This window comes from Oncorhynchus mykiss, chromosome 17 (assembly GCF_057628025.1).
Source record: "Oncorhynchus mykiss isolate SJ-2025 chromosome 17, ASM5762802v1, whole genome shotgun sequence".
NCBI classification, from domain to species: domain Eukaryota; kingdom Metazoa; phylum Chordata; class Actinopteri; order Salmoniformes; family Salmonidae; genus Oncorhynchus; species Oncorhynchus mykiss.
Genome location: NC_143038.1, coordinates 4451416 through 4476199, shown reverse-complemented (window position 1 = coordinate 4476199; position 24784 = coordinate 4451416). Strand labels below are relative to the sequence as shown.

At 45.0% G+C, this 24784-nt stretch overlaps 1 protein-coding gene across 1 annotated transcript; it reads right to left on the bottom strand.

Moving 5' to 3' along the window:
* Window positions 1-1135: 1135 nt before the first annotated feature.
* Window positions 1136-24129, bottom strand: LOC110495106 (centrosomal protein of 170 kDa-like). Its single transcript, XM_036949420.2, has 19 exons — window positions 23967-24129; window positions 21769-21923; window positions 21339-21428; window positions 21167-21245; window positions 20862-20920; window positions 19976-20171; window positions 15561-15698; window positions 14882-15346; window positions 14183-14604; window positions 13809-13937; window positions 13266-13401; window positions 11509-13038; window positions 11007-11259; window positions 10586-10703; window positions 8140-8298; window positions 7269-7357; window positions 6754-6847; window positions 5256-5307; window positions 1136-4750 (listed from the first exon to the last, which is right to left on the bottom strand). Exons 2-19 carry the CDS (start codon window positions 21871-21873, stop codon window positions 4446-4448), a joined length of 4419 nt encoding a protein of 1472 aa, XP_036805315.2. The 5' UTR covers window positions 21874-21923; window positions 23967-24129; the 3' UTR covers window positions 1136-4445.
* Between the last annotated feature and the right edge of the window lie 655 nt (window positions 24130-24784).

Genomic DNA, 24784 nt, shown 5'->3' with positions numbered 1-24784 from the left:
ACTCATAACATACACACACATTTATACTGACTCTACACACACATAACATACACACACATTTATACTGACTCTACACACTCATAACATACACACACATTTATACTGACTCTACACACTCATAACATACACACACATTTATACTGACTCTACACACACATAGCATACACACACATTTATACTGACTCTACACACTCATAACATACACACACATTTATACTGACTCTACACACTCATAACATACACACACATTTATACTGACTCTACACACACATAACATACACACACATTTATACTGACTCTACACACTCACGCACACTCAAATACAATCATTATTTATGCTGCTGCTACTCTGTTTAATATATATCCTGATGCCTAGTCACCTTACCCCTTTACATATCTACCTCTATCACTCCAGTATACCTTCACATTGTTATTATGGTACTGGAACTGACCCTGCATATAGTCACCTTTACCCCTATACATCACTCCAGTATACCTGCACATTGTAAACATGGTACTAGAACTGACCCTGTATAAAGCTTCTTCCTTTCTTGTGTTCTTCTTATTTATGTTTATTGTGTGTTTCTGTTCTACCTTGTGTTATTTTCAGTACTACATTGATATCGATTACTGCATTGTTGGATTTGGATCTTGCAAGAAATGCATTTCACTGCACTTGTGCGCGTGACATTAAAACTTGAAACAGTACAGAATAATATCCTACCCAGACAAAAGGACAACGAGGCCAGCGCACTCTTAATCTTTCGTTTCCATGTAAAACCCCAAAGACATTCAAAACCACAGTTCGGTAACAAGCCTCAACTTAATTCTGAAAACCCACGATTCTCCCAGTAGAATCAGAGCTCCGAAAACACATGCTGTGCAGCAGCAGCATCAGTAGCCCAGTATGACAAAAGGGGAGCGGCTTTTTACACCGCAGGGGGATTAAACAAGTGGAACAGAATATCTTAAGACACAGTAATTAACAGAGCACCGCAGACGGCCCTTCTGAGCCATAGAAATAGAATTTACAGAATGGAAATGGTTTTAACTTGAATGGGGCGGTCCATTCTAATAATTATATTTCTATGTTCTGTGTGTCCTGTATGTTCTGTTGAAATTCACATGAAAAAACTGTCGATGATAATCATGCATTTTATTAAAATCAGTGGAAAGTAGACAAACAAAAAAAATCAAGTAACCATTATCTTACAAAGATAACAAATACATCATGACAATTAGAAAACCTATCCGTACAAAATATACAAGCAGAAACATGTAAAAGGTTTGAAATGACATAAAGACAATAAAGACCTTACTAATAAGACACAAAATGCTATTTTCTTTATTAATAATCAAGCTGTTTTGGCTGAGAAACATCAACATTTACGATCAGGTTACATTCATGTGTAAACATTGGTATGAGGCAGGACATCCAGATACAGTATGGGTAGATCATAGAGGTAGATAGAGGACTCTAGTGTCTAAAAGCCATTTTACCATCATAAACCTTGGATTTATACCTGTTCAAACAACACACTCCAGGTGGCAGTGTGCACCCTTTCAGTTTGTTTACCAACTCATAGTAGTAGAATAAGAAAAGTAACCACTTCAAAATGGAGATGGCCTCAATGGTGCTGTATGCTCTCACAGACGCCATAAAGGGACAGATACAATATTGTGTCCTCTATCTAGCTCTATGGGGTATATAGAGCTACTTCCTGGTCCATTTGACTTCCTGGATCCATTTAATTTCCCGGTCCATGTCATGGTTTCTCTCAGCACTTGGTCATGTTCAGTAGGGCACACTGTAGCAAACTGTTTTGCAACAGATAATGAAAATGAGTGGTTACCTACCCGCTTAACTCCATTTCAAAAAGTTTTCTCCCGACAACATGGTCCTGGTCTCCGACTATCCCTTTCTATGCTGTTTTTTACTCAGATCTCTTCGCTTCATAAGGGTTCTTCAAGTACGTTAACCAGAACACTAGTGTGTATTCCATGACACAATCACAGATGGCTGGTGGTGCATTAATTGGGGAGGACAGGCTCATAGTAATGGCTGGAATGGAATTAATGGAATGGTATTGACACGTCAAACACGTGGTTTCCTTGTGTTTGATACCATTCCATTCTCTTCCTTCCAGTCATTATTATGAGCCGTCCTCCCCTCACCAGCCTACGGTGGACTCAATCATAATGGATAATCAAAACCAGTTCTCAGTAAAAACAAGTTCCAATGAAACCCAGCATCCACAAGTACACCCAGGACTGTTTTGGTCAACAGATGTTACGTATCCTTACTAACACCACCCTGTGGCGAAACACCGCAGCTTTAACATGTGCAAATCAACAAACGTTAGCTTAGCTACACCTCCTAGCCCGCGTGCCAGTCTGCTTCTGCACTCTTTCCAACTCCTTGCGCAATTCTCATGCCAGACATGTGGCACCCAGGCTATTTCCATCTTATCGTTTCATCAACACTCTCATGGTTTTGACAATGGGCACTTTGTGACGTAATACACTTGGATATGGGGACTACTTTCGGGAACACATTTTTCAGGAAGCTACTTTACCACCTAGCCTACAGTAGTTAGTTATTAGTAACATATGGTACAGCTATCTTTGATGCATCATTCTTAAGAGATACTGTATCACTCCACACGGGAAGGCATGGGATGGGAGAATTATAAATATTATACACATTTAAATGGATACATGACACTGTACATACCCGATGTCTTTTCATCTGAATAAATAAAGAATAATATTGGCCTCTCTTTAGTGGAAAAATCGTAATATGAGAACAAGCGCAGCAAGCTGCAAGTGCTACAAGTCAGCTAACAGACACAGTATGCTATATGTTCATATTCACAATATTTGCTGAGCTATGCTACGCATAATGGCGGGATATTCTGAAAAGTATTTTCAGAAAGACACTGAATTCTATTCTCCAATGCTGAACCATGGTGTCCATTTAGTTTTGGTTGTAATTTGGGTTCTATATAGCCCCCAAAGGGGTTGTAACCACTAAGCAGACTGTCAATCAAGCAACAGTCAAGTGCAAGCTCATCAGTCAAGTGCAAGCTTATCAGTCAAAGCAGTGACTTCATCGCTTGTAAATAGTAGCCTGCACACTAAGAAAAGAGGGTTCCTCAAGGGTTCTCAAGGGCTCTTTGGGAAGGGTGATGATTCTGTGGAACCATACTGACCCAAATAACCCTTTGAGCCTTTCAATGGTTCTTTGCTTTTTAGCAATGTAGGGACGGCGGCTCATTTGAATATTTTGGGGAGTGGTTTGATAACCGCTTTGTCCAACCATGAGTGTTGAGTGTAATTTCAGTTGATCTAATCTGTTGGGTTATGCTGTTATATGCGGTACAATATGTGACTATAGCCAGTGACAAACTCACGTATGGCCTTGTGTCAATTGAGAGCGGTTGACTAAGTAGTTATCAATTCTCTCCTCAGGAACCCCCAGTTGTTCCAGAGCTAGCACACCTGATTCAACAATAAAAAAAACGATGGAATTTTAACAATATAATATGTCTGTTAAATCTGAATTAAACAACTTTTGAGATTGAGAAGGTTCTTTACAGAACCATTCTCCACAAAAAAAGGGTTCTATATAGCCCCCAAAAGGGTTGGAACCACAGCGGAACCCTTTTTGGCTCTATATATATAACCTTTTTTAATGGAAAAGGTTCTTCATAGCACCATACAGGTTCCATTTAGAACCTTATGAGTATGGTTAAAGAACCAAAGCCAAAGAACCCTTATTTGCCACTGCATAGAACCATTTGTTTTTAGTGTGTAAAGTTACATGGTGTTACACAATCGGCAACACTGTCGAACACAAACAGAATCATATCCAATGTCTTCTGAAAAGTAATCAATCAACCAGCAGCCGGTGCAGTTAGCAGACCATAATGCAAAATAACTCTTGGTACTTTTCAAACGTGTTCAAGAATATTGATATAGTAGTGTTGATAACGGACTGTAGGACATGTGCTGGTACATAGATTGTATTGACAGTACATAATCCTTTCACAACCCTTCTACATGTTATAGCTACAGAACAAGCTCACTGTTGGCTCCAATTCATATGAACAAACGGATTGGTATGTCAGAGACAAAGATTAAAAAGTGTTTATTTACTTCTCTTTTGGTCAGGTCTGATGTTCAGGAGGTTTGTCCAGACATGGAAGGAAATATCAACCCACTGGGCGTACACTAGTTGAGTCAACGTAGTTTCCACGTCATTTCAATGGAATTACGTTGAACCAATGTGGAATAGACATTGAATTGACATCTGTGCCCAGTGGGAATCCCATCTCTCCAAGTGTTTTACCATCCTCCCTAGTAGTGAGCCTCAATCAGAGCCCCTCCAAGCAAATGTTTAGGTAGTTGTACTTTAGTAGTGTGTTCTAGATCCAGGATCCTCCTCATTTATGAACCACACAGTTCTGTTCTCCACCACTAGAGGGCAGATTATTATTCACATGGAGTCCCAGATCTCTCTCTGCCACCTGGGTAGAGGTGCCTGAGGCCCCCGAGGAGGGTCCACCGCTGGGGGCCGACAGGGTGCTGCTAGAAGGGCCTTCTCCATTACTACCTCCAGGGGGGTGACTGGCAGTGGAGGGCCTCGCTGCCCCAGGACTGACCCTCTGCAGGTCGGTCAGAGGGCTGGTCAGTCCCAGGCTGGTCAGGGCATCCAGGGTGCCGTCCGGATCCACCATCACATCAATCACTGTGGAGCAAAGAGGAGAAGGAGAAGGTCTAAGTCAATGAAAGAGGAGGTATGTCAATCAGTCAGACAAAGAGGAGAAGGTCTGTCAATCAGTCAGTCGAAGAGGAGAAGGTCTGTCAATCAGTCAGTCAAAGAGGAGAAGGTCTGTCAATCAGTCAGTCAAAGAGGAGGTCTGTCAATCAGTCAGTCAAAGAGGAGAAGGTCTGTCAATCAGTCAGTCAAAGAGGAGGTCTGTCAATCAGTCAGTCAAAGAGGAGAAGGTCTGACAATCAGTCAGACAAAGAGGAGAAGGTCTGTTAATCAGTCAGTCAAAGAAGAGGTCTGTCAATCAGTCAATCAAGCAAACAATCAATCAATCAGAGAATGGAAGATTTATTTATATATAATAATGTGATGAAGTAAGTTTGAATATAGATGCTCTATGCAGATGCTAACTGTATATCTATATGACTTGTACTATATACAGCTGAAATCAAATCATGTATGACTGTCTCAGGACTCATACCTAGTAACTGTCTCTCCACTCTCTTCAGATCCTGGAGGATGGTGGTGATCTCCTGGTAAACAACCACACAACAAACAAAAAGGTCAACAAAACACACACAAAGGAGGGAGGGAGGGAGAGAGAGAGGGAGAGAGAGACAGAGGGAGGGAGGGAGGGAGAGAGAGGGAGAGAGAGACAGAGGGAGGGAGGGAGGGAGGGAGGGAGAGAGAGGGAGAGAGAGACAGAGGGAGGGAGGGAGAGAGGGAGGGAGAAAGAGAGGGAGAGAGAGACAGAGGGAGGGAGAGACAGAGGGAGGGAGGGAGGGAGGGAGGGAGGGAGGGAGAGAGAGAGAGAGAGGGAGAGAGAGACAGGGAGGGAGGGAGGGAGGGAGGGAGAGAGAGGGAGAGAGAGACAGAGGGAGGGAGGGAGAGAGGGAGAGAGAGAGGGAGAGAGAGACAGAGGGAGGGAGGGAGGGAGGGAGGGAGGGAGGGAGGGAGGGAGGGAGGGAGGGAGGGAGGGAGAGAGACAGAGGGAGGGAGGGAGGGAGGGAGGGAGGGAGGGAGGGAGGGAGGGAGGGAGGGACATCATAACTTATACTTTCAGAATTGAGAGGAAGTGACTTATTATCTTGATTCAGAAAGTGATGCCAAGTCACATCTCAATGAAACAAATGTGACTGTGCAGACCGGGGGGGCAGGTTTGAGAAACACGTCCTTACCTCACCCCGTGACCACCTTCTGTTTAGGTCGTCCTACTACATCTGGGTGTATGTCAGGCTTAACAGACATGATTAATGCAACAGCACCATCAGCCAACGACGGCCTTTAAAACTACTCCGAGCTTCCCAGATGGTGGTAGAAGACATCAATTATTTACCGTCCCAAAGTTTTGTTGCATCATCACCCCAAATAAGCACTCTCTGGTTTGTGTTTAGATGTTAACCAGGCACTTCTCTTGGACCATCGAGAGCACCATGGCCTGGAATTGCTCTGTCTATGACCGCAAGGCCCTCCAGCGGGTGGTGAAGATGGCCCCAGTACATCACTGGGACGGTGCTTCCACCCATCCAGGACATCTACTCGAAACGGTGCCTGAGGAAGGCCCGCAGCATCATCAAGGAACCCACACACCCCAGCCACGAGCTGTTCACTCCCTTACCATCGGGGAGATGGTATCGGAGCACGAGGTCTGATACCAACAGGCTCAGAGACAGTTTCTATCTACAAGCCATCAGACTGCTGAACACATGAACTGGACTGACCACCTGCTCTGATTCTCCTTACCGTAGCACACATGCACTCCCTGACACAAGCATTCACACACCCACACAGACACATATACATTCATGCTACACACACATCACAACTGCCTCCACCAGAATGTTATTATTGTTTCTAAATACTGCACAACTTAAACACTTGCCCCCCCACCGGCCCTCTGCAGTCATTTATCACAGCAGCTGGGTGGTACGGCAAGAGACAAGGTGTGAGGTAAGGACAGTAGGGGTCTGGCACCTTACCGTGCTGGAAGTCTTGAGGAGTAGAGAGTCATGCTCGGCTTGGAGTTTATTCTCAATCTCGTCCCATTTCCGGTCCTTATCTTTGAATAATATCCTGGAGAAGTTTTCAAAAATAATTTGTGTGAAATGGGTTGAGGGGGGAACATGAAAGTGGTTTCTGATGTTTAAAAAGTGAGGATGGATGTTTCAAGTTGTCAACTTAACCTTTATGAAGTGTCATTCATAGTATCCAAATTAGGATACGGTATTTTCTAGGATACAAGCCATCATATCTTATACAACACTACTGATTCTTCCTTGTCGTTATCCGGATTGATCCAGTTCAAAGCACAGCATGTAGCTGCACGTATTCAGACTAGAATTTCTTCAAAGTCAAACGCTAGCCTGTTGTTTCACACTGCTTGGGTTCGCTTGCAACTCATAAAGCACTCCTGACACTTCATCATCAAAATCAGGGAATTCATTATTTCACATTCCTTTTCTTTGAGTGAATCGTGATGAAAGGTGATGCCTACCTGATTTTGCCGGCTGTTTTGTCCACAGAATGGCGTATCCGTGCCGAGAGCTGGGTCACAGATGCTAATAGTAAACTGTCCAACACCGCCTGAGGGGAAACAACAAGGAAAAGAGGAGGCCTTATGTAAGAGGTGTTTCAGTAAACACCTATAATAGCATAATAACTAGGACAGGCAGGGATACCAAGGCTATACGCAGTCACAAAACCATGAGGATATTAGATATACAATAGCTTATTTTTGCCCAAATCTCCCAGAAACCAGCATCATCCATCATTAATATAGTAATAAACGTGTTATTAATAACCTCATAAGGATCGGACCCTTTTTTTCAATTTTCGCTTAAAATGACATACCCAAATCTAACTGCCTGTAGCTCAGGCATTGAAGCAAGGATATGCATATTCTTGATACCACTATTCTGCTGCCATATTCTGCTACCATCTAGCGGCCAATTTAGATTTTGGCCGCTAGATGGTAGCAGTGAATGTGCAAAGTTTTAGACTGATCCAATGAATCATTGCATTTCAGTTCAAAATGTTATATCAAGACTGCTAAAATGTGCCTAATTGGTTTATTAATACCCTTTCAAGTTACACACTGTTTCATCAATAATACAGTAGGTTTCTGATGGGATAGGGTCAATTCACCCTGACATCAAGTCCTTTTGGTTGATGGACTGTGTTTTGTCTCTCTCTCTAACGACTGTTTTTCAAAAAAAAAAATTATCTCAAACTAGTAATGTCGCCATTGTCATTATAAACACACATTGGATAAAGACAAGCTGAAACAAACTAGAAACCAGGCTAAACCAGAGTACAATCAAATACTTTCACTTTTTTAGTTTGGATTCCAAGCGGCAACAACTCACGTCCTCTCTGTTCCAGGTCTGGCGGCGAATGGCGCGGGGACCCTGTCTGTTAGAGTTGCGTGGCCGGAGCTCCACGGGGCGGACGTTATTACTCAGAATGCTCTCTGTTGACGGGCCGCTCCCCAGATCCAAGCCATCGTCAAAAACTCGATCCTCCAACTGGGCAAAGCACCCAATACAAAGTCAATTGTTTTCTGATATATACAGTACCAGTCAAAAGGTTGGACACATCTACATCATATGTTGACTCTTTTCTACATTGTAGAATAATAAGTGAATACATCAAAACTATGAAATAACATGTATGGAATCATGTAGTAACCAAAAAGGTGTTAAACAAATAAAAATCTATTTGACATTTGAGATTCTTCAAAGCAACAACCATTTGCCTTGATGACAGCTTTGCACACGCTGTAACGTCTGCTTCCAACTCACACTCTCAAACACGTAGATCCCCTGAACGCAGCTCACTCTCCAGATCCCAATCACCGGAATTCTGATCACCTGTTCACACACCTGTATGTCATTAGCACAAACTATTTAGTTCAGTTCTTTCCACCCCATCACCGTGAGGTATTGTTTGTTTTGTGACACACTTCTATTCGGAGCGCTGGTGGTCCTGTTAGTTAATCCTCCCGTGTATGATAGTTATTGACTGCCTCACTAAGGACGCCTTTTGACTATTCCCTGCCTGTATTTTAGCATATCGGATTTCCTGTTATCTACCTATTGCCTGATCTCCCGGACGACGTTACTAGCCTTTTCCCTGCCTGTACTGTGTATGACCCTGTGTATGACCTTCAGCCTGTCCCTGGACCCAGCTACCTGCCCCCTCCTGTGGTTCTTTACAATAAACACCTGCTGCGCCCAGTGCTTGAAACCAGCTCTCTGTCTCCCATCGTGTCCATTACACACGCTTGGCATTCTCTCAACCAGCTTCATGAGGTACTAACCTGGAAATCATTTCAATTAACATGTGTGCCTAGTTAAAAGTTCATTTGTGGAATTTCTTTCCTTCTAAATGCGTTTGAGCCAATCCGTTGTGTTGTGACAAGGTAGCCCTATTTGGTAAAAGACCAAGTCCATATTATGGCAAGAACAGCTCAAATAAGCAAAGAGAAACGGCAGTCCATCATTACTTGAAGACATGAAGGTCAGTTAATGTGGAAAGTTTGAAGGACTTTGAAAGTTTCTTCAAGTGTAGTTGCAAAAACCATCAAGCGCTATGATGAAACTGGCTCTCATGAGGACCGTCACAGGAAAGGAAAACCTCTGCTGCAGAGGATAAGTTCATTAGAGTTAACTGCACCTCAGATTGCAGCCCAAATAAATGCTTCACAAAGGGCAAGTAACAGACACATCTCAACATCAACTGTTCAGAGGACACTGCGTGAATCAGGCCTTCATGGTCGAATTGCTGCAAAGAAACCACTACTAAAGGACACCAATAATAAGAAAAGACTTGCTTGGGCCACGAAACACGAGCAATGGACATTAGACCGGTGGAAATCTGTCCTTTGGTCTGATGAGTCCAAATTTGAGATTTTTGGTTCCAACAACTGTGTCTTTGTGAGACGCAGAGTAGGTGAACGGATGATCTCTGTATGTGTAGTTCCCACCATGAAGCATGGACGAGGAGGTGTGTGAGTGCTTTGCTGGTGACACTGTCTGTGATTTATTTAGAATTCAAGGCACACTTAACCAACATGGCTACCACAACATTCTGCAGCAATACGCCATCCCATCTGGTTTGCGCTTAGTGGGACTATCATTTGTTTTTCAACAGGACAATGACCCAACACACCTCCAGGCTGTGTAAGGACTATTAAGGAAAGAGAGTGATGAAATGCTGCATCAGATGACCTGGCCTCCACAATCATCGACCTCAGAGTGAAGGAAAAGCAGCCAACAAGTGCTCAGCATATGGTGGAACTCCTTCAAGACTGTTAGAAAAGCATTCCTGGTGAAGCTGGTTGAGAGAATGCCAAGAGTGTGCAAAACTGTCATCAAGGGAAAGAATCTTTGAAGAATCTCAAATCTCAAATCTATTTTTATTTTAACACTTTTTTTGGTTACTATATGATTCCATATGTGATATTTCATAGTTTTGATGTATTCACTATTATTCTACAATGTAGAAAATAGTACAAACAAAGAAAAACCCTTGAATGAGTAGGTGTGTCCAAACTTTTGACAGGTACTGTAAATCCACAATATTCACAAGGAGCAGGCGTCAGGGCCCGTATTTATATAGCTTCTGAAAGGAGTACTGATCTAGGCTCAGTTTTTAGAATTTAGATCATATTCCTAGATCAGCACTCCTACTCTGAGACACTTTATGAATATGGGCTCTGATATGTACATGTGGCTCAGACTTTTGGGGAAATCATGACTGATGTCAACAGCTACATAAAGTGGGATTATTGCATCGTGGGATGTGTAGTACCATGGCTCCTGGGTCAGTGGCAGCACTAGCGGCTGGGCTGACTGAGTCGATCTCTCCGGCCACGTCATGGATCTCCCTGGCCAGCATGGCCAGGTCTTTGGCTAGGTCCTGACTGATCCTGTCAACATACAGGGAATGAATCAGTTAAATACCCTTGATTTGACTTCTATTGTGTATTATTGTGGGTATATAGTACATGAAGTGAAATAATGAATGTTGCAAAATGGATACTTTTGAGGTTAAACTGGTTCTCAAAGTAACTTGCTCCCCTATAGAATTGACCCTATTATATTGTATAGGCCTAGTGAGATTGCTCCCCTATAGAATTGTCCCTATTATATTGTATAGGCCTAGTGAGATTGCTCCCCTCTGGACCCTACAGTTTCTCTGTATATGTACAGTACAGACTGCTCCTCCATACCTGGCGATCTCTTCACTGTGAGTGGTCCAGTCCTTCATGTACTCCTCCTGTTCTCTGCCTGCTGACTGCTGCCTCAGAGCCGCTATACCCCCCGGACTGGGGGTGGCAGGGGCGGAGCCACCCAGCTGGGTCAGCCGCGGCGACGCAAACTGCCGGGCGGGACCGCCGTGCTTGGACGGGTGGCGGTTGGAGCCGAACTCGTCCTCCGAGGTGGAGGCGTAGTCCATAGGCATCCGGCGCCACCGGCCACCAGCTGGAGTCAAGAGAAGATGTTTTGTCAGTAGACGTAGTAGTGATTGAGGGCTTCACCACTACTAGATACACACAACTGTCCATAGAGAAGAGATTTTACTCATACATATAAATGTACATAAAGATGCTGAATAATGACAGAACCTACAAAGACTATAGCACAAACATGATACCAAATCAAACATTGCGGTGGATAAGAGAACAGTCAATCAGAAACACTACTTCTGTATCAGACAGTACAGTATGTTACCTGTGGGGGTGATGTAGCCCTTAGACTTGTCAGGTAGTTTGGAGGCGCTGTTAGCCCTGGCCCTGGGTATTATCCCTCCCATGTTGCTGACTCCTCTGAGTCCCTGTCGGACGGCGTAGTCGGTAGCAATGCTACGAGCCCCTATCCCACGGCTACGGCCCCCCGTGGCCTCTGAGTCACTCTGGGCAGACGGAGATCCCATCCTGGGCTTCCTGGGCTGGGCCAGGGCCTCAATGCGGGACAGGCCTCTCCGGAACCCTGGTCCAGGAGCCGCGGACCTGGAGCTAGTGGTGCTAGCCTCGGAGGCTACGGACATCCGGTCCATGTCGGCTGGTTCGGTATCGGAGGAGTCCCCCAAACGGGCACGTCTGAGTATCGAGGCCCGGGTGGGCCGCACCTTGGGCAAGGTGGTGGTAGGTTTACTGAGGGTGTTTGTGGTGGTGCTGGATGCCTGGGTGTTTTTAGCCCGGCTAGCCTTGGTGCTAGCCTCCACTCTGGTGCTTCCGGCCTGGGTTCTGGCGTGGGAACTGTGGGAACTAACCTCCTGTAAGGAGGGTTGAGAGTCGGAAAGGAGGGAGTTGGAGTTGACGTCGTCATCTGTTAGGTCCAGGGAGGTCCAGGCACGACCAGCTTGGCGGGTCCCTTGTCCTCCAGACGGTCTGGATTTGGGTTTCCTATCCTGGGTATCTCTGGCTCTGGTAGGCCCCTTGGTGGAGGAGCACAGCACCGTCTTCTCCCTCTCTTTCTGCTGGGCAGTTAGGGTACGTCTCTTCTGGTGGACCACCTTCCGCCCTCCGACGCCCGCTGCCTGGCTAACGGTGCTGGTGGTGTCCACATCTGACTCAGGCGACAAAGACCCCTCGATGGACTGGCTAATTGGTTCACCCAGGTCTGATACCGTTGTCTCCAGAAACGCAGCCACCGCCTCTGAGTCCTTCTGCCGGGTGGTACTATCCACCCTGCCCTCCTTTGTCAGTATTCGTGCCCCAGTTTGCGTGTCAATCCGTGGGATGAGCTCCTGGGGGACGTTGGTGCTGGGTCTCTCCACCGTAAAGCTCTCTTGTCTAAGAAGCGGCTTCCCAGCACTCTCCCTTTCTTTAGCCTTCTCCTCCATCTCCTTCTTCCTCCTCCGTGCCTCCTCCAGTCTCTTCCCCCCACTACTCCCTGGCCGAGGAGGCAGTTTCGCCAACACAGTTTCTTTCCGGCTTCCCGCATCTTGGTTCTTCGCTGGAGAGCCTTTTTTCGGACTTCCTCTGGTGCTTCCACCCACACTACCAGCCTGGCTACCCCCACCACCTCCACCACCAGGCTTGGTCCTCCCTCCTCTCCCCGTCTCCTGGTTCTCCTTCTCCTGGAGCTCAGTGTCCTGTTTCTCCCCAACATCGGAGGGGCGGTGAGCTGGACCAGGGGATCTCCTCCCCCCTGGGGTTGCCTCCTCGGTGGAGGGGAGCTGGGGCAGGGTTCTCCTCTTGCGCTCTGTATAGCTGGTGGAGGCCATGGAGGCAGAGTGACTGGACTCACTGATCTCAGCTATAGAGAGACAGGGTATAAAAAAATCATAATCATTTCTACACAATCATATCTACTGTGTCTAACTAACTCTCATATATTGGCAATATAAATACCCAACACTTTTCTTTATTCTAGTTATTTTTGACTTTATACTGAAAAAAGTGGTATGACTAATAAATGAAAAACAACTCAAAAACATCAAAGCACTTCAATTTCAGAACAGGTCTAAACCCCAGCAGTAGCACCTCTGTCCTCGGTGTGGTAGTGGACATGGGACTCAGCTCCAGAGCCCTCAGGGTCAGTCCTGATGTGGCTGGCTGCCAGAGTAGCCCATTGGGAGACCCACCTGGGACCGCCCACAACCAGCTCCTCTGGGAGAGACTGGAGGACAAACAGGGGAGAAACCGAAATTGAACAACACCCAGTCCCCAGCATAAAGGGGAGAGACTAGAGCACAGGGGAAGACGAGGACAAATTCTACTCAGAGTAGAAAATTCTAGTCAGAGTGTCACAGTGGCATGTACACATCTATTATTTACAGGTAAAATGCTTAGGACAATTTCAAACACAACTGCACTTTTGAGAGCATGTATCCTTTCTTTATAAAAACGTGTATTTTTTCCCCACAAGGAATGGCATCAAACTGAAAGCTTTCTTTATGTGTGAGGTCTGTCTTAATCTTGGGAGTATAAAAATAGCAAATCTACAGTAGTGTCTGACTTGGAGTTGAACTCCTTCACTCCTCTGCAATGGAGAGTCTCTGTGTAGACAGACAGAAATGCTGTTACCTCTGGTTCGATACGTCCATGCTTGCCTCTGTCTCCTGAGCCTGGCCTCTGAGTGGTCAGTCTCTCTCTCTGGATGTCAGGATAGCCCGCCACCCTGGACAGAGTCTGGTAGTCCTCCACACCAAATACCTGGGCCAGAACATGGACTTCAATAAATATTCAACCAAACATTCAATCGAAAGGTCAACACAATGTGGGCTTAGTGCACTTGCACAGTACCACTTGCAGTAAATACGAGGCCATGCCCTTGACAAAAAGACACCAATTCTGGGACTAGTGACTAGTGACTAGTGACTGGTGACTGTGTAAACGAGTTATTCACATGAAACAGGATTCAAATGACAGCTCATTAAAGTCCTATTTACCATCCCCACCTTGTCAATCATTCTCCTGGCCTCCTCCTCTTGGTTATCTTCGTTCTCTATCTCTATGGTATAGGTCCCCCGGTCGCTATAGTCGTCTCCACGGCGATTCTGAAACCCCTCCCCAAGTCCTATCGGTTGGTGTTGGTCGCGGTGGTAAGGAACGGAATCCTTGGTCCTCTCTCTCTCTCTTAACTCTCCTCCGATGGGTGCCATTTTGGAAGCTGAGGACCTGTGTCGTCGGGCTGGGCTATCTTCCTCGGCAAAGAGTCCCTCTGGGACGTTGGCGCGCCCCTCTCGTATCTTGACCCCTGACCCCTCTAGTCGGCCGCCCCACAGCCCCCTGGAGTGGTCCTCGAGGGCGGCCCGGCGTTGCTCGCCCAGCGCGGCTGCGTTCTCTGAGTCGCTCTGGGTACCGTCCTCGTGTTTACTACCTGAAACGAGAGAGAAGGGGGTTGGACGTTTGGTGTGTGCAGTTATAATCCTATGAACCTATTAGGTTGGTTTCCCAGATACCGATTAAGCATAGTCCTAGACTATGAAGCGCTTTCGATGCGCATGCTTTCAAATCAAGGACTAATCTTAATCTGTGTTTGGGAAACTGTCTCATAGTGTAATAACTGTGTAGTGCTATGTAATGCAATAGCACGAGGACATGCTGACAGAAAAATCTCAATTCTATTCTTATGGTGATTGGTTGGTTGGTCTTACCTTTAAGACTCTTCAGCTGAACCGGCACATCACTCTTCACGCTCTCCCCGTCGTCCTCCACCACTCTGTCAACCGACTCCGTACGGGCCAATGGGATCTCGTTCTGGGCCAGCCAATCAGCTACTTTCACCTCCGCCGCCACCATGGCCGTTTGCAGGGCACTCAGCTCCTCTCCCGCGCCCTTCTTTGGGGGCCGTGGCCTCACCTCCGGCACCGCCTTTGCCACCCGGTCCTTAACCGCCACCTTATTGGACGCCTGCAGGTCAAACTCGATGGTGAAGGAGGCGTGGCCCTGGGGGACGGCTTCAGGGCCGGAGGCGGGGTTAGTGGTGGTGGCGCCTTCCGTGTCTTGGGAGGGGGGTTTATTGGTATAGGAGGGGATCTCGAAGTAACTGGGCTCCTGGCTTGAGGTGTACAGGCCATTCTCCTGGGCCCCGGCTGTTGTCTCCTTGGGGTCTTTACAATCTGTCGTTTGAAGCAGATATCAAGATGGCGTAATACAAGGACTTAGACTTTGAGATTCAATTGCTGTCCTATGCTACCAGAAAGGCAAAAGTCTACTGTTATCTGGTAGGGTGGTTTTTGATGTATAAACAGGCACACAGACAGACAGGCAGACAGACAGACAAAGTGAAACACAGCTAACTTCAATCTGTATTCCAGGCTAGACAGCATCTACCTGACTCAGATCTCTCCTGCTTCCTGTCAGTTGTCGTCCCATCCTGCTTCCCAGAGTTCTCATCGTCTGCGTCCCCGTCCCCCCACCAGGAAGGCTGGCCATACAGAGGGGTGCCCCTTTTTAGTACTGCAATGTCCCCTGGGAAAGAAACGACACCAAGGTCAGTGAGAAAGACACAGATTTTGTTTTGAACTGAAATGGTGTTTCCTCACAGTCTTCCAAAAGACTATTGTGACAGAACAAGTTTAACCTCCTAGTTTGTCTACCGCAGGTATCCGCGCATTGCCTTCGGAAGGTACGCCAAATAAAAATGTGATTCACATACATTTAAAAAAATATGTATTTTTTTTTATTAAAAAAATAATAATTTTTCACATTTTCAAACAGTCCATTTATATTTTCCAACAGGGCTATACATTTGGGTGAGTTTTTTTTCTTGCCTGAGTAGCCTCGTTTCACTGCCAAAAATAACGTTCAGTGAAATAACAACACAATGTCAAATACAGGTAGCCTAGTCAAATAATTAACATCCAATCACATTAACTGTTACTCTCTCGCGGGAATTCCATTAACGGTCCGTAAGTAGCCAAATGTAGCTGCTGGTCATTCCGTTTGCTCGAAAATTGATAAATGGTTAAAAAAAAAGTAAGGCCCGCGTCCATAGAGACACATACCAGCTCTACTGGTAGTACTGTTACACCTGCACCTGTCGACGACACAAGTTGTTCTGCTTCCATGAGCACATCAAATGCTAGCATCAGTTATTATACATTTGTTGTTAGCCCAGCTAGCATGGACGCAACCAGTTGTGAATCTGAAGCAGCCGAAGAGCTACTACCTCCTTCCCCGGGAAATCACTGAACAACAGACAGGGACGTTGGACCATCGAAGAGGCGCAAATATGATGAGAACTACATTGATTTGGGGTTCACTTATATTGGGAGTAGTGCCTTTCCTCAGCCACAGTGGGTTATATGTGCAAAAGTACTATCTCACAACTCGATGAAACCCTCACTCTTGCGCAGACATTTAGAAACAAAACATGCCAATTAGAAAAATAAGCCACAGGAGTTTTTTGAGCGAGAATTAAGATGTTTTGGTATCTGTACTGATGGCGCGAAAGCCATGACAGGGAGACATAGTGGAGTGGTAATGAAGTGTGCAAGCAGTTGCTACCGACGCCACTTGGGTACACTGCAGCATTGACCGAGAGGCTCTTGGTGCCAAGGGAATGCCTGACAGCTTGAAATACGTTTTGGACACTACAGTGAAAATGGTTAACTTTGTTAAAGCAAGGCCCCTGAACTCTCATCTATTTTCTGCACTATGCAATGATATGGGCAGCGACCATGTAATGCTTTTACAACATACAGAAGTTCACTGGTTATCAAGGGGCAAAGTATTGACACGTTTCTTTGAATTGAAAGATGAGCTTAAAGTTTTCTTTACAGACCATAATTTTCACTTGTCTGACCACTTGCATGATGACGAGTTTCTCACACGACTGGCCTATCTGGGTGATGTTTTTTCTCACCTGAATGATCTGAATCTAGGATTACAGGGATTCTCCGCAACTATATTCAATGTGCGGGACAAAAGTGAGGCTATGATTAAGAAGTTGGAGCTCTTCTCTGTCTGCATTAACAAGGACAACACACAGGTCTTTCCATCATTGTATGATTTCTTTTTGTGTGCAAATGAACTCAAGCTTACGGACAATGTCAAATGTGATATAGCAAAGCACCTGAGTTGGGTGTGCATTTACGCAGGTAATTTCCTGAAACGGATGACACATACAAATGGATTTGTTATCCCTTTCATGCCCTGCCTCCAGTCCACTTACTAAAATCTCATCGAAATTGTAACAAGTGAAAATTAAATTTAATCAGAAGCCACTGACAGATTTCTGGATTGGGCTGCGCTCAGAGTATCCTACCCTTAGCAAATTGCACTGTTAAGACACTGATGCCCTTTGCAACCACGTACCTACAGTGCCTTGCAAAAGTATTCGGCCCCCTTGAACTTTGCGACCTTTTGCCACATTTCAGGCTTCAAACATAAAGATATAAAACTGTATTTTTTTGTGAAGAATCAACAACAAGTGGGACACAATCATGAAGTGGAACGACATTTATTGGATATTTCAAACTTTTTTAACAAATCAAAAACTGAAAAATTGGGCGTGCAAAATTATTCAGCCCCCTTAAGTTAATACTTTGTAGCACCACCTTTTGCTGCGATTACAGCTGTAAGTCGCTTGGGGTATGTCTCTATCAGTTTTGCACATCGAGAGACTGAAATTTTTTCCCATTCCTCCTTGCAAAACAGCTCGAGCTCAGTGAGGTTGGATGGAGAGCATTTGTGAACAGCAGTTTTCAGTTCTTTCCACAGATTCTCGATTGGATTCAGGTCTGGACTTTGACTTGGCCATTCTAACACCTGGATATGTTTATTTTTGAACCATTCCATTGTAGATTTTGCTTTATGTTTTGGATCATTGTCTTGTTGGAAGACAAATCTCCGTCCCAGTCTCAGGTCTTTTGCAGACTCCATCAGGTTTTCTTCCAGAATGGTCATGTATTTGGCTCCATCCATCTTCCCATCAATTTTAACCATCTTCCCTGTCCCTGCTGAAGAAAAGCAGGCCCAAACCATGATGCTGCCACCACCATGTTTGACAGTGGGGATGGTGTGTTCAGCTGTGTTGCTTTTACGCCAAACATAACATTTTGCATTGTTGCCAAAAAGTTCCATTTTGGTTTCATCTGACCAGAGCACCTTCTTCCACATGTTTGGTGTGTCTCCCAGGTGGCTTGTGGCAAACTTTAAACAACAGTTTTTATGGATATCTTTAAGAAATGGCTTTCTTCTTGCCACTCTTCCATAAAGGCCAGATTTGTGCAATATACGACTGATTGTTGTCCTATGGACAGAGTCTCCCACCTCAGCTGTAGATCTCTGCAGTTCATCCAGAGTGATCATGGGCCTCTTGGCTGCATCTCTGATCAGTCTTCTCCTTGTATGAGCTGAAAGTTTAGAGGGACGGCCAGGTCTTGGTAGATTTGCAGTGGTCTGATACTCCTTCCATTTCAATATGATCGCTTGCACAGTGCTCCTTGGGATGTTTAAAGCTTGGGAAATCTTTTTGTATCCAAATCCGGCTTTAAACTTCTTCACAACAGTATCTCGGACCTGCCTGGTGTGTTCCTTGTTCTTCATGATGCTCTCTGCGCTTTTAACGGACCTCTGAGACTATCACAGTGCAGGTGCATTTATACGGAGACTTGATTACACACAGGTGGATTGTATTTATCATCATTAGTCATTTAGGTCAACATTGGATCATTCAGAGATCCTCACTGAACTTCTGGAGAGAGTTTGCTGCACTGAAAGGGGCTGAAAAATTTTGCACACCCAATTTTTCAGTTTTTGATTTGTTAAAAAAGTTTGAAATATCCAATAAATGTCGTTCCACTTCATGATTGTGTCCCACTTGTTGTTGATTCTTCACAAAAAAATACAGTTTTATATCTTTATGTTTGAAGCCTGAAATGTGGCAAAAGGTTGCAAAGTTCAAGGGGGCCGAATACTTTCGCAAGGCACTGTATGTGAGAATGGATTCTTGGCCCTCGCTAGCATAACTAAATACAGGCACAGACTGCGCAGAAAATGACTTAAGACTGGGACTCTGTCCAATACAACCCAACATTGCAGAGTTATGTGCATCCTTTCAAGCACACCCTTCTCATTAACCTGTGGTGAGTTATTCACAATTTTCTATGAACAAATAAGGTTTTATATGTAAGATGGTTAAATAAAGAGCAAAATGATTGATGATTATTATATAATTGTTTGTGCCCTGGTCCTATAACAGCTCTTTATCATTTCCCACTTGTGACAATCGCTCACACTCATTCTTATATTTAATAAATGTATTGTATAGTGTGTGTGTGGCAGGCTTACAATGATGGTAAAAAACAACATTTGAGAGTGTGCTGACCCTGGTTCTAGAGGGGGTATGTAGCTGGAGGTTGAATGTTTGAAGGGGTACGGGACTATAAAAAGTTTGGGAACCACTGGTCTACCGCAATGTCCCCTGAGAAACAAACAACGACCTCTGCAAACTCTAACTACCACTTTGTACCCACACAAGTCCCCAAAATACATATTGTGGCAGAACAGTTTGACCTCCAAATTTGTCTCCAAGTCAGAGCACTTTAGAATCACATTAAGGTGACAGCCTAGTGTAGGAAACTAAAAATACAGGACACACGGTTGTCACAGCACAGACTGTGTGGGTGTGTGGCATCGCCAAAATCCTGTCACCTCTGTCATCTAGTCCTGTCATCTCTGTTAACCTAATCCTGTCACCTGTGTCACCCTCCAAGGTCCATGCAGAGTGCAGACCCTCTCACCTGCCAGCTTGTCGTCCCCGGCCCCCTCTCTGCTGGTCTCAGGGGGTTTACTACCCACTGCCACCGCCCCGTCGGAACCACCCTCGGAACCACCCTCGGCTGCAGCCTTGACCTCTACTGCAGGTCTGGATGGTACCGGAGCAGCTTCTGGCGGCTTTACCATCTGCAGCAGGAGCTGACTATTAAACTTCTCATGCTGATAGACGAGGACACAGGACAACACAGAGAGGAGATGAGCTCACACCATTAGAGATATGATTACAAGGGTAAGTCTGATAAGGAGCTCTTCTATGTTTGCACCAACATACATGGGACAATCGATCCTTGCATCAGGGAAATTATACAGTAGTCAGGGTCTTGGTTGTAAGCATAGAATTTTTGTTGTTGTTGTGCAAATCTCAATTGGCATCAGTTCATGATTCACGCAAAATCAGAGTAATGTATGCATGTAGAACTCACGTTAGGATTCAGACAGACCTAACTGAACAATGCATCACTAAGTTCCTCATAAAGTATGTTTTTTGTCATTCAAACAAAAGCAGTGAGGTGTTGCCACATGCAGCAGAAACTGCCGCCGTTCTTGACTGAACATAATCTCCATTAAACATGCATCAACCAACGTAGTAGAAAAAGGTATTTCTCAGAGCTTTTCCTTTCATAGTACTTTGTAAGCGTATTTTACTGGGGCTCTTTCTCAATTCATATTTCCTCGAGTCCTCGCATCCTCTCTCCTCGCCTCCTTCTCAAAATGGATGGGAGAAGAAAGTCAGAGGGGAGGGACCTTGGAACCTCTCCTCCAATATGGTTGAGACAAAGGCGAGGAGATAGGATGATAAGAAACACAGAAAGAGAACTAGCTATTTCTTTAGCCTACTGTCCAACCAACCTTTAGTGCTTCCTCTGGGACATGGAGCTCTCCTCGCACCACAGTGAACAGGTTGGTATGTGAGACAGGTTAAGGAAGGGTGATTGTACAGCACAGGCTTAGCTCTTCACAGGAGATAGCACAGATATTTAACATTTTAGTTGTTTAACGGCATACATTCTTATTCAGAGCGACGTACAGTCCAGAAACAGATATGCTAATGTAATGGCATTTTTTTGTTGCTCTCATTCCTTTGGTATTGATGACATTTCAATGAACTACTGTAGGCTAAGCTTCAAAGACAAAATGGCACCATGACAGGATATCATATCCAAACCTCAACTTGTCGTCAATTTTCAAAGTGATATACACCTGCTCCTGTATTCTGACATCATTCACAAATGTCTGGAAAAAAAGGAATATCATTATTAGCAGTTTAGAACAGTTTACGAAGCACATGAATCATTTCATATTCATATGTATTCAAATCTTACTTACCCCATTCAGGCTTCCCAGGTCCTTGACTTTATGTTCGTCCGTGGTTGGCTCATAGTTGATAACGGCATGCTGTTTGTCCACACTGCGGGACTAAAGACACAATAATCCAGTCAATCAATATAATCCTGCTAATCTCTTTATAATCCAGATGACATAGATTACATTTGGTCCTGCAGTCACCTGCAGCAGTGTGACCCACTAGATTTCGAACCCAGGTCTCTTGACAAGACTAAAGCCTAGAGCTCAGCTCTGGGAGCTACCGCTCGTCTTCAGGTTACTCATCATGCCAGAGTGGTTCATCGACGCACCTCCGTAACATTAGCAGCGGTAGTACAGTTTAGGCATAACGGCTACAGTGTTGGACTGACGTTCTCCAGTACCCGGGTTCGAGTTCCGTTCTGGACTCGCTACAAAACTAAATATGATTTACCTGTAACATGAGTTCACAGTCGTCTCGGCCAACAAAGATCATCTCCCAGGGGAGGCGGTGCCTCATGCCCCCGCCACTCACCAGGAACCAGGAAGAGACACTCATCTCTGCCACGCCCACTGCCACACCTGCTCACCTTTAACCCCTATGACACCCTGTGTAAGAAGACAAGGGGCTCCACTCAATCAGTTCAATGGTGCAGCGTGAATTCAATTTAAAGGCCATGTTCCCCGGCGTTAGAGGAGACTGCATTCGCGGTAACCGCTGCGTATCTCGGCTCAATGGGAAATTACCGTTAAAATGTAGATCACGCAATCTGTAACACTTCAGCAATACAGATTGAATAGAGCCCACGGTCAGCATCAGTTAGAACAACCAGTCATAACAGCCAACTGTAAATGGAGGGAACACAATAATTACCCTTTTTATTAAAGCATTTGATATGGCTGCTCACAATGTAAAGAGCTTTGTCATTTTTGTCTGTAAATAAAAAAGCTCTCTACCAATGAAGTGTAGGCCTATTGTTATAATGTATTATTGAAACAACATTCTAACGACTTTCGACAAAGTCGAATGGAGAGGATGGATACGAACCTAAAAACAAACAGGGATAAAGTGAACAACTTTGTCACACCTAAACTCAGCAAAGAGGTTTCTGTAAACTAAATGCCCAGCACACTAACCTGCTGGTATGACTGGACCTCGTTGCTAACAACGAGGCTTTAGAATAGGCTACATTGCAACCATTCCAGAAGAAATGAGATAATATGCCACTGACTGTTTGACATCATGCTTAGCGGCCACATTTAATTACGGAGTGTTTTGCCGGGTCACCAAACCAAAGTCGCACTGAACCAATGTCACTGAACTGAGAGTGGCCGTTCAGTGATGATGGATATGTTGTGTCACAGCAGGCAGGAATACAGGCTACCCGTACAGGATCTAAACAATGACGATCACTGTTGGATAGTTGATCAGATGGCTTAGATAGACCAGACAGACCAACCCGAGAGACGTGAAGATACTGTATAACATGAGTATGACTCAGGACAGGCACAGAGATCACAGCAGGTACACAGATAGAGAGAGAAGGACACACACCCACACACACTGACAGTCATCTCGTTTCCGCTCAGAAGAAACATACCATCTGGTGCTCATTTTTTGGTCATAATTCCTATATGTGTAGGCCTACGGTAGCCTACATAAAAACACACTACGACTATATGGCCTAGCTAGCCTACCGCTCAGGTTGCAGTGACACAGGCCTCCATAGGCAATCATAGGCAATGCTTGAAGGGGTATGGTACTGGTAGGCCATGCTGACTCACGATGCCCCATCAGTGAAAATGTGATTTAGCGAATTTTAATCTAATCAGGCACCTTGTCATATCTTGGCCCCGAATGAGGGTAGATGATTCATATGTGAATGCGACCAGACAGTCCTGATTCCCCATTGTGGAATTGGATTGGTTAACCCTCTATGCGGCCTCGGTCTCGGTCTCGCAATTGTGCCGGACGTTTTTGCATTGGTCTCGTTGCCGTCTCTCTCTCTCTCTCTCTCTCTCTCTCTCTCTCTCTCTCTCTCTCTCTCTCTTCCCCCTTCTCTCAATTACAGAGCTATATCGTAAATGACAGCTCATCATTTCGCTCTGGAAGCTACTGTAGATGGCCCTGCCTGAGCATAAAAAACAACCAACCCTGCGTTAGCGACCGTTCAGTTCCTTATTATTACATTTACCATGTGTCCAATAATCATGATTTGTTTTTATTAACATAGGCTGTTTTGGATGTACTAGACACCATATTGATTGATGAATGGCAACTGATGCTGCAGTTTTTCAGTCTGCTCGGTAACCTTTTGCGGTTGAAAGCTTATATGACATTTTTTATCATAATCGATAGCTTACATATGTGGTATTACGAGTGCCATTTAGGGCAACGCGTAACACCGAATTGCACATATAGGTTCATTTGAAAGGTTTACAATAATAACCCATCACGTGTTGTTTAGGTCGCCAATTTGATGTGTTGGCTGGGCTATTCCGTTATGGACGACATAGCCTGGTACCCTCGGACACATATAGCCTAGAATGTTCATTTTGCGGGCCTTCTTTTCTTTGAGGCAGGTCGCGGGCAAATGCATTGTCTGGGTGTGGTCGGATACGGCGGAGTAATAAAACGTGCATCTCACTCACCTTTTGTCAGGTACGGAGTATTCAGCATCCGATTTGTATCCTGTAAATCTTTTGATGCACGGTGCGGTCACATACAGTGAGGGAGCCTGATGCCTGCCCAGCCCTGGTCCTCGAGCGCTTCTCTTCCTTCGCCTCGAGGTGGCGCTGCGCTGATGTACAACACAACAAGCCAAGAAGCCAAAGGCAGTCCATCCATTGATGCTACGCAATGACAACAACAGCGCAATGAGCGCATCTTCTTGCGTATGACGTTGAGATGTAAACTGCAGTCCAGTGGTTCCCAACCTGTTTCTGTTGCGGTACCACCAGTTTAATTAGGCTCTTCTCAGAATATCCCTGAGGTACCCCCACATATGCATTTGACCCCGAAGCCTATGGTCTCGTGAGTGTTCTCACGTACCGCCAGGGGTCCTGTACCCCTGGCTGAGAACACCTGTTGTAGGCTACTGGGTTCATTAAGGTTGATCAATGTTGTCCGATAAATATGATCCAGTTGTTTTGATGTAGCCAGATGCTGCTAATTCGCGATGGTTGCAGGAAACACAAGTGTTCTTTATTTATTTATGCTGGAGGCTCCTGCATGTGCTGGACCGAAGGATCACTGTCACGTCATGTGGTCTGTTATGGGTGTAGTGACAATGTTTTAAATAGGCCACTGGAATTAGTCCTAAAATGTTGAGCATGTGGAAAATAGTCATTATTTGTTAGATTGCAATTGCCTTACGAATTGCCTTATGAAACAAACCTCTATAGACTGTAGGACTTCACTTGTATTTGATAATAGGCTACCATGTCAATAATCCCTCATGGACAGATTT

Coding starts and splice junctions, on each gene's coding strand:
- LOC110495106 (XM_036949420.2), bottom strand. CDS start 21,873: ATGAGTGTCTCTTCCTGGTTCCTGGTGAGTGGCGGGGGCATGAGGCAC. Junction 13,039..13,265: donor CTACCACACCGAGGACAGAG/GTGCTACTGCTG, acceptor GTCTCTCTATAG/CTGAGATCAGTGAGTCCAGT. Junction 5,308..6,753: donor TCCTCAAGACTTCCAGCACG/GTAAGGTGCCAG, acceptor GTTGTTTACCAG/GAGATCACCACCATCCTCCA.